Source organism: Papilio polytes, unplaced genomic scaffold (assembly GCF_000836215.1).
Source record: "Papilio polytes unplaced genomic scaffold, Ppol_1.0 DF824135.1, whole genome shotgun sequence".
NCBI classification, from domain to species: Eukaryota; Metazoa; Arthropoda; class Insecta; order Lepidoptera; family Papilionidae; genus Papilio; species Papilio polytes.
Window position 1 is genome coordinate 964,445 of NW_013525069.1, and position 10,425 is coordinate 974,869.

Genomic DNA, 10,425 nt, shown 5'->3' on the forward strand with positions numbered 1-10,425 from the left:
ATGAAGTTGTAGACGTGCTCCCGCCGCCGCTAGCGGGCTATCATAGTTCACGCGCAATCTCTTAAAACTACGAAGCCATTGAAATGTTATATTTTCAGAAAAATTGCGAAAAAGATCTTCTAATTCTTTCTTTAGTTTTTCGTCAGAGAATACATCGGTGTGTATATTTGTGACGATCACTGATTTCGGCAAATCATCGAATTCGTTTGTTTCTTCTTGGAAATCACTTTCTTGTTCTAAGTCTCCTATATTGGGGTGTATATTAGGCATGCCATCTTCTGGGTTTATGTACATATCATCAAAGTTATCACCGTCTTCTTTATTAGCCATGGTATTAATTTATATTAGATACAGTAAACTTCTTAGGATATTATAATCATAGAATGCTATAATCACAGGAAAAATAATTGTAGTCAGATGGGAAAAATCTCAGTATTTTTCTTATATTTTTACACTGAATACAGATTCACAAATTTTCAAAAACATTTAATCGATGGCGAAATGTCATTGTCAAAGCGTGTTTGTCAATATTCCTCAATGTTATTCGTTTTACTTATTTTTAATTCCAACGAATTTATCTCAATAAGACGAATCATTTAGCAACACTAAAATTATACAGAATATTTGATTTAAAAAAAGGTAAATATCCCACTTGTGTAGAGTTTGTTTGACGCTTTAACTTTGTCTTAAAAGTATTTATAAATATCTAACAAAGTTTTATTAGAACTTGATATTTTTGAGTTTTAATGAAGTATTATAAGTTTATAAGTCGCAATTTTAATTCCCCACCTGGCTTTCATGCCTTCAGTAAAAAAAGAGATTCGTTCCGTTGTAATTAATAGTATTGTAATGGCAACTTTATGTTTTCTTTAGTATTTTATTTTACTCTGTTGTTTTCGCTTGTCGATGTTGAATCGAATAAAAACATAAAAACAGACATTTGTGAAGTTTTGTTTGTTGCATTTCGGTCAAATACTATAATTACCTTTATAACTTATAGAACATTTGGGCACACAGATATTATAAAAAAAAACTATTGATAAAGTATTGATAAACAAGGTTACTCAAATGGCAGGCCTAGAATCTACGGTCGCCGAAGAGGTTAAGCCAATCGACAGAGAAAAGGTTTGTTACTATTTCTAACTTACTTTCTAACTTATTTAAAGATGTTGATTTATCGTAATTTATTGCAGACTTGCCCCTTATTACTTCGCGTGTTTTGTTCTACTGGAAGACACAATTCGCCTGGCGATTACGCTAGAGGACTTGTACCCCAAAATGAACTCCAGATTTATACATGGATGGATGCAACATTAAGAGAACTTACGGGTTTAGTGAAAGAAGTAAATCCTGAGACGAGACGGAAAGGCACATATTTCGATTTTGCCATAGTGTTCCCCGATGCGAGATCTCCAACATATCGTATGAGAGAAATTGGCGTGACTTGTTCTGGGCAACGTGGGGGTGATGATAATAAAACTCTAGCTCAAGTTAAGTTCCAAATTGGAAACTACTTAGATATATCAATAACTCCATCAAACAGAATGCCACCTCCTATGAGACGACCGCAAAACTATGTTAATAATAGATCATATTAAAGTATAGATTACATACTTCTTATGCCTTATTTGTAATAAATAATAAGAATTATATTGTTTTTATTTAAAAACTATCATCTTCATATTGTAGTAATTCTAATACTCTGGTGCAGTGACTCAAAGTAGATCTTGGCGTCCAACAAAATAGTTTAAACAAAACCTTTTTAGACTAATTATTTGAACAGTTTTCTGCTTTGTTCTCTACATAGATTTAAATTCAAAAAAATTCTATTCTAAAACAAAAGTGTCTCACGGCTTACAGTATTTTCTGAAATTAAGTCTCGCCAGGTATCAAGGTAATATCTAGCTGTTTAAAGAATTTGTTAAGTAAATGTCACTTAATTGAAACATTAACTAAAACCAGAATCAGCATATAATATTTCGACTTTTTTCTGACCAAGTGATCATTTTACTAACATATCTACAGTATTCCTACTTTTTTTATAATAATCAAATTTTTTATTGTTATGCAATTAAAGGCAAATGAATAAACTAACTAAAGGCTAATATGATTTATAGTGACAGTTTTGACTGGCAAGAACTAAGAGAACCCTCACACCAAATTTGTCACTATTTGTCAGCTTCAGTTTTTCTGTTCTAATACAAAGTGGGTATTTACAAGATATTAAGATTGAAGAAACTGTTTAAGTTATCTATGTCAATCAGTAACAAACAACTGTTCATATTGTTTATGGTGGTGGTAGTTTTGATTAAACTTTCTAATGAAGTGAATTTATGTAAACAATAACTAATTTTACTTAAAGTGGTTTGTGAAAGTTTTGCAGCATTTGCCAAAGTTCAGTAAGTGTTTTATACTATTTCTATATGTATGTATATCTATTTAAAGGAGTTTTTGAAAATTATTTACCGACATATGAATGATAGATAAATTTTTAACAATAGGAATCAAATATAGTAGTAAAAACAAACATAATAATTTTAATGATTATATTTTCGTCTTTGTTGGTTGAGGCTGACGTCACGGACCAGCTAAAACAACTTATACAAAATAGAAAATAGAAACGAAAAGGTTTACTTAAAAATACATTTTCCTAAAATAAATATTGTAATATACTTAAATTCTAGTGAACACTCGGTGATCTGAATGGCCTCTTAGATTTCTTCCCCATAGCTGAGAGATCAATTGTGATACCATTGGGCAATACGGCTTTGTTCTCTTGGTAATCAATAAAACCCTTCTGTTCCTTTTCTTCGTTAGCTTTATCGCAAGGGATACCAGTCTCGTAGTTGTATTCACGTTTTAGACCGTCAGGGTCGACGTAGCCGTATTTGCCTCGAGTAATACAATCGTAACCGATGGTTTCCTCTTTGAATGAGCCGTCATCGTTTTCAAAGCCCCAGGTGATACTTCCGTCGTCATTTTCCTCTCTGAACTTTCTGATGATTTGGGCTACTGGCTTCTTCTCCCTAGAATTTGATGGACTGTATTTCTGCTGCGGAACACTTTTTACGGGTGCACGATTGACTTGTTCTTGACGATTGTATTGGCGTACTGGTTGAATCTGCACCTCCTCTTCATCAATGAAAGGTTTGGGTTCAGGTCGGAATGCCGGGCGCTGCGGGCGACTTGATAAAGGCTGAAGACGCGCCGGTTGTGGCCTTGGTGCCTCGTTCCTTTGTGGAGCAAACGACTGCGGGGAAACTAATGGCCTGTACTGCGTTGGCCTGATAGGTTCTTGTCTTGGCGCCGACGGGGTTGTTTGTGTGAAAGGTGTAGGATTGTAGACAATTGGTGGTTTAGGTTGGGATGTAGTAGTAATGTCAAAGTAGTCATTTTGTGGCTCAGCCGTAGAGAAAACATTTGGTACAAAAGCTGTTGGAGTATTGATGTCTACTTCGTCTTCTGGTTCTTCGGTGACTGGTTTGGCAGTTTCCTCCAGAGACTGTAGACTCGGCCGGGGAGCGGCGTCTACAGATTTGAACGATGGCCTGGCCAGCCCAGGTCTCCTAATTCTGTTTACTACGCCGGGGAGCGGTCCGGTGGCTTGTAGTCTTCCTTGTCTGAAGCCGCCCTGCCGCGGTCCGCCTAACTGGACGGCTCCGGGGATTTGGAGCCTTGGTGGAGTAGGCGAATCATATTGAGCATAGACTGTGACAGCACACAGCATACATATCTGAAATGTATAATTAAACCCTGTTAGTATGTCGGTAGGATATAACTACATTTTATCACACCAAATAATATGTTATCTCATAACATTTTAATGGCTTTAAATTTATTTGTCTATTATAAAATTCTTAAATCAAACTGGGATAAACTTTAAGATTAATGATAATTCGTGTTTTCTTAAACCTTGACCATGATTGCATGAGTACTGTGTGCTGAGCGAACTGTCATACCTATATTACTACTTTGTAATGTCACGTCCCGGATGTAGGTAGTGTAGGGGCCGTGTGAGTAAATTTGCATCATAATATTACAACTTAAATTGTAACACTTTAGTTATGTAATGCGTATTTAGAATGTAGTATGACAACCAGTAATTAAACTAAAAATTAGGGAACTTCTAAGCCTACTATACCACTATACTTAATCCGTAATTAATATTTAAAACATTCCAATTAAACGTGTGCAATAATTTGCAACTATTCTTTAGGCTTCTATACCTACGTAATTATTTTCCTTACAGCGTGGGCTGACAAGTAATGCTAAATAACTTGTAGTCCCCCCATTGTGCTTTAAGTTTTAGAATGCTATAAAATAATGCATTTTATTATAAAACAGTTAAAATCGTTGCTCTGATATTTATTCATTCGAAATGTTTTCTTCATAAAGTTTACTCAACAAAAAAAATATAATAGTACACTTGTTTTTGCCGGCTTCCTTACTATTAACAGATTTAAATTAAATTGTGTACGTAATCTTTTTCATTTTTGGATAATACAACTTTGAAATGATAAATCGGTTATTAGTATCTTTTTTAATTACAGTTTATACCTCTTTATATACATTTTAGTGTATTTCAAAAATGTAGTTATAGTTGATACAGTTTACAATGAATGAATACAGTATCGTACTTTCTAGTGTTGGTCCTTGTTGCAGTCATGTCGGAGACGACTGACTAGATCAACCGGCTCTACGACCGTAAATTACTCTGTGTCCCAATTTGATTTTTATTTAAATTAACATATTATCATTTCAGACTGGTAATACAACAGTTCATATATTTGTAGCTATTGCATAACTTATACGTTTAATATAATTAGAGTCGTTGGTAACTCATAAACTATTGTAAAACTTTATATTCCGAGATCGTAAAATTCTCAAACACAACAAAAAGTATTTGCAGAATTATTTAGTTACCGTTAATTTAAAAAAAACGCTTATCATTGAACCATGAGAATTACGAAGAATTTGATTAGAAATTATAACCGTAGAAGTATAATTTCATTTTATGTAATTTTCACAATTGTTAAACATAAAGTAGAAAATTATAAAACGTGCATAAGATTGCGTGCGAATGAGGTATCTAACTTCAACAAGAATTACAAAACTGACAATTAAAACATACGAATTAGTCTTGCGATAAAGTTTGCGTAATAGGAGCTTGGTATTAAAATTATCAAGGCATTTTTAAATTAACGTTTAGCAAAGAAACAAATTACCATCAAATAGTAGCAACAATTTATCGATTATCTAAATAAACGGATGCAGAATACAACAATGCAACTGTATGAATTTCTACCCAAGTGTTCTTGATTAGTAAACCTTTAAAGTTAAATACTTCTGTAATCGAAGTATTAAATATACACTTTTACTTTTCTTTGCATTATTAAGTGCAGTTTATCGATTATTTATAGCGATAAAAATCTATATCACGGAAGAGTTGATCGTAATTATCCATTAAAACAACATGCATATTAAGCTAAGCTTGTGAGCATGTTACATTTATAATTTTAAATTATTAAAGTTCCGTCTATAGTTTTTGTTATTTATACGTTATCTAGATGTACACTTGAGCTGAAATGCGGAAAAGAAACAGACAATAAAACATGTCACTTTAATAATTATTATCACTCACGCACACATTAAATGTACAGTCAATGCGAGTAATGTGACCTTTATCTATGTGAATGTATTGCAAATAGAGTATTTATATACAAGTAGTTTATCTAGGTCAAGATACAAACTGCATTATTAGGTATCGAGTTCATATTCAAATTGTTTACGCTTTACTTATTCAGAAATTTAAAAGTATAGTTAATTTATTATTTTATACATTTAAATGTCACTTGCCTATATGTTACCTTATTTTGGATAACTGAAAAGTTGTTTTATATGTATTCACGAAGTGATATTTATTTTTTTATTAACTTGGCTTACGTCAATAGTCATGATAGGAATTTACAACGATCCGTGTAGGTTAGGGCGGGTGCAACCTCGTTCTGAAAGTGGTAAGGACGACTGGGCCACTCAGACTTCCGCCAGTCAAGGCTACGTGTATTTTGAATCGATTATTAAACTTTGTAAATACAAAAGTTTTCTTTGAGCATTAATAATTTTCAAAGACCTCACAAGACTTATGTTTAAACGATTATAAAAATATAACTCGGCGTTGTTTTACTATACTTTAGTAATGTATCTTTGGAAACGCAACAAACTAACAATTTAGAGATCTAAGTAGAGATCGGTATCATTTACTAAATTATTATTTACTAATTTGATTAATAACGCGGCGTTAAATGATGTAAACCATGTAAACAGTTTAATTGTTTCCGATAATTAACAAAAACACTGATGTTCCTGGGGAAGCCAGACGTAATGTACATGCATATGCATTACACGCATGTAACCGTTTTCATAATTCCGAAGTCATAAGTGACTGAGCAGAAAACAACAGGTTGAGTAACTTAAAAACGTAAGGACAAAGTCATTGTGCTGAAAGTGTCTTGAAGTGTCGCAATGACATGGAAATGACACGTCTGAATAAGCTTTAACTGTCAAAATGATGTTAACTTACTTCAAAGCACCACTTTGAGATCGTTATTTGTAGTGAACGAGATATTGCAGCCTAAAGGTTATATGTCATATACGAAATCTCTTATTGTTCTTTGAGTGTAAGGTCCCGAGTCCTAAAGCAAAATAAACTCTTCGGTAATTCGTTTAATATCATATCGGTGCTTTACTTATGAAATCATATTTTATTTGTAATGTGAAGTTTCTACGTTAATCAATTAAAACATATTCTGTGTAGATATCTTTACGTTAAGACATATCACATAATCAAATGCTTTGCATTCGATAAAGAACATGAAGTAAAAGTTTAACGTATTCAACTCTTTATTTATTCTAGTAAGAATTTTATTAATTCTAATCTCGTTTGCACTGAAAGCGGATATAGTGCGTTGAAGTCTTTTGCACGGCGATTTATCGTAGTATAAAGTAGCGACTCATATTGTTTATTGATACATCAGACTTATGTGGCATATCGTTAAATATAAATATCAGTTTAAAACTATACTTTTTTCAATTAATTTTGAGAACAATTCAAAAATTATTCGTTTATCTGTTTAAAACATAAATTGAAGGATTATTGTTTGAAAATTTTTCCCGTAATATCACCTTCCAATGTTCCCATAAATCATTCAAGCTACTTGTTGTTTCGGAATTTCAATGGTTTCTTAAACGATTATCGAAGTACTTTATTAGGACAAGAGGGCGCGGTGGTTATTAAGGTTTAGTTTTTGTGTCGTTATTGCGTATATTTAATATCGTTGTTGTAAGTTACGCATATCAACGCTATGTATCTATTTCTGACAGGTTTGTAACACTGGGCAAGTGTGGTAACGTGCCAAGTTGAAGAATTTGTCCGCAGGCATTGCGTGCTTTACGTAACTTATTTTTTAATTTTACATGTCACTTGCTAAACAGTGTTAGTTACGGTTTGTGAAACAATAAGGGCAAGATTTTCAATCGCCTTGTGCTGTTTTATTTTTGGACATTATTGTATCTTAGCAATCATTGATAAAATACTTTTTTTGATTGTCTTATCCTTTCTTTGTTAATGATTTTTCTTTTATTAATTGAAAGGTTAGAGCAGCAACTATAGGTACTTGCCTTTTCAATAGATTCAAGGCTGTCATGCGAAATCAATACCTTCTCTGAATGCCGGGTACATTATATCAAAAGCTATTTATGTATTATAATTTATGGACCGACACGCAGACCGAATGAATAAATATTTCTTTTATTTGATCTTTCAAGTACACAAATAATAAGTAACCGAAGCCGAAAAAGTAAATTAAAGTATCTTTGTAAATAGAAAAGTTAAATTAGAATATATTTATTCCTGTTTAATATTTTAATTATTGCAATAATAAAATTTGAAAATTGTTTTGCAAAAATATTTTTTAAATTTACGTTTTTTTAACAAATGAAGAGGATACGATGCACTTGCTCGCTTTTTGATAAGTACTCACCATTAATGTCCGCATGATGTCCCGAAGCACGACACAATCACGCGACGAACAACCAACAAATAAAGGAAACGCCTCCCGCGCCGGCTATATGAGGTCGCCCACTCTCGCCCTGCTCCCGACGCGACCACCATACCTTATTGCAAGGTGACCGGCTGCGGTTGAACACTTCACCTCATACAAACCTCACAACAATACAATACAACACAAATCGGCTGCACTACCTCGATGATACCGCTAAACGATCCAATTAATTACGATACATTTTAAAATTCAAAACTGATTCGCTACTTTTTTGTGTTAATGTTTAACTGTATATTCCTATTTGTTAAAGGCATGATTTTTATTTAATTTGGTTACGATAATTAATGATAAATATTTTTTTGAAACACTCGTTAATTAATAAATTCATATTTAAAAAGTAATTTAACATCGCAATAAAATGTTATGTTACAATGTACTTCCGTGTAAATTAAAAGTAAAATCTTATAAAGGAAGTTTATTGCATCGAATACGAGCAAAGATTATTTAATATGCGGCGTGTACTTATAAGTGCATGTTTTAATGCGATAATGAACTTGCAATATGTCCTTTTCCACGAGGTCGCCGGTTTAACTTTTAATGATACAAATTGAGATACATTCGATACAAATTTAGATACGATATCTTCTATCAAGATTATCTTTTTATTGTTATGTAAATATTTAATACACAATAAATAGATACGAATCTGTTACATTGTTCACGTGCCAAAAGCATTGATTTGTTGTTCACGTAGGTTTTCTCTGTCAAAACACCTATAAAAGAAAATATTGTCCTCTCTCTTTTTTTCAAAGTTAATGAAAGTGTTGACAATCTGTTTTTGTACATGTGTGTACTGCAGTGGAAGCCCACGGTTACAATCTAAGGAGTTTTCAGATAAGCATACAAAGGGTATGATGTAACAAAATGGGCATTGTTCCTCTATTTGTAATTCAATCGAATACTCGACGTGCGGTGTGTCATGTGGTAAGAGTTTGGATCATAACTTTTTACGTTAATCGATTATTTCGAATGTTTTTTGTGTGTTTTGTCGATGTTAAAATGTCAGTAGCTTGCCGCATACATACTTCGAACTGGTTGATTTTACAACATAATTTATTGCGTGTTTATAGACAAACATATTTTGCATTGAAAGAAAAATTTTATAATGCCAGAGACAATTTTTTTTTGTTGAGATTGACAAAGATGTACATATATAGAGAGCTTTGAGAGAATACTTTTGCTTATTTATTGAACATACACCAGCAGGTTATTGATATGTTAGAAGCTAAGGCATTTTAATTCTAATCGTTGTTCTGCATTCTTTAATCAATGAGATATGTGATTGTTGTTACATCATTGAAATGTTTTTAGCAACAAGTGCGTAGTAGTCCGGTCACGCAGTCAACAGGAAAGTGTATCGACAGCATCACAACACAAGCGAGTGAGAGTTAGTAACCATAATAGTTCATTCCCCGCACCGCCGCACCAGTCTGCGCTTGCGACGCTGCATAATTTGTAATTTTTTCCTGCAATAGAATTACGTGTAAACACAGCTTTCAAAGCCACAGTGTAAAACAATTAGATAAATATTTCCTTTGTAAAAAAAGTACACGTAATTATATAGTTAACTCAACTTCCTGTATTTTCGACAACATAGTACGTACTGCTTTACCATATATATGTACATCTATCAATTGTAATATCTGGATTCACTTTACACACCTCATCTATCCATACTTAGTTAATAAACCGTGTGGTTTCGAAATTTCTTTCTTGCAATCCCTGTAATTCAAATCATGCGTAGAAGGAATTGCTTCATTTAGGTAGAAGATAACTCTAGCAATATTACTTTTAACTTTTACCTTTAACTGTTAGTCGGGACATTTGTTAAAAAAACCACTGTCCGTTATTTGTCCCGTATCGCCTTTTTCAAATCGCTTCTGATTCGACACGACGCATACTCTATTTGCTGTCACAATAGGACATGTTACGGGGTCATATTCATACTTAAATGTTACTGTTTAATGTATTTGTGTCAGGAGTTCCGAAAACTTCTGTCGTATTTTACAAAGTTTAAAGTTGGTACCAAAAAAAGTGTTTCTAAAAGTAAAAGTTTCATACGAGAATATTGAAGATGCAATAAATCGGAATTGTTAATGGGTTGCGAACAGCGCATCAATCATTAACTCACCTACTAATTAAAGCCGGTGACTAATTGTCACGCACCCATATAAGTGACATCAACTTAAGATATACGACTACGAAGTTGGCTATCTTTACTGGTGATATTTTTTTTTTGTTAATTTTGTTTATTAACACTGCTCACCAGTGAAAACGCGCTCTAGGATATTTTATTTGAATAGAG

At 32.9% G+C, this 10,425-nt stretch overlaps 3 protein-coding genes across 3 annotated transcripts; 1 reads left to right on the forward strand and 2 right to left on the reverse strand.

Moving 5' to 3' along the window:
• Nucleotides 1-6: 6 nt before the first annotated feature.
• Nucleotides 7-496, reverse strand: LOC106112038 (protein sarah; the record flags this gene model as incomplete). Its single annotated transcript, XM_013294271.1, has 1 exon — nt 7-496. A coding segment is annotated over exon 1 (324 nt), but the record flags the coding sequence as incomplete, so codon positions are not given.
• A 390-nt stretch (nt 497-886) lies between these two features.
• On the forward strand, nt 887-1,650 carry LOC106112037 (histone deacetylase complex subunit SAP18). Its single transcript, XM_013294270.1, has 2 exons — nt 887-1,125; nt 1,194-1,650. The coding sequence occupies exons 1-2, from the start codon at nt 1,069-1,071 to the stop codon at nt 1,596-1,598; spliced, it is 462 nt and encodes a 153-aa protein (XP_013149724.1). The 5' UTR covers nt 887-1,068; the 3' UTR covers nt 1,599-1,650.
• Nucleotides 1,651-2,531: 881 nt separating this feature from the next.
• Nucleotides 2,532-8,147, reverse strand: LOC106112033. The gene is made up of 2 exons (XM_013294265.1): nt 8,040-8,147; nt 2,532-3,733 (listed from the first exon to the last, which is right to left on the reverse strand). Exons 1-2 carry the CDS (start codon nt 8,052-8,054, stop codon nt 2,681-2,683), a joined length of 1,068 nt encoding a protein of 355 aa, XP_013149719.1. The 5' UTR covers nt 8,055-8,147; the 3' UTR covers nt 2,532-2,680.
• Between the last annotated feature and the right edge of the window lie 2,278 nt (nt 8,148-10,425).

Bases quoted from the DNA above. Each gene is read 5' to 3' on its own strand.
- LOC106112037 (XM_013294270.1), top strand. From the start codon at position 1,069: ATGGCAGGCCTAGAATCTACGGTCGCCGAAGAGGTTAAGCCAATCGAC. The intron at 1,126-1,193 runs GTTTGTTACTAT...AATTTATTGCAG, and splicing joins AGCCAATCGACAGAGAAAAG to ACTTGCCCCTTATTACTTCG.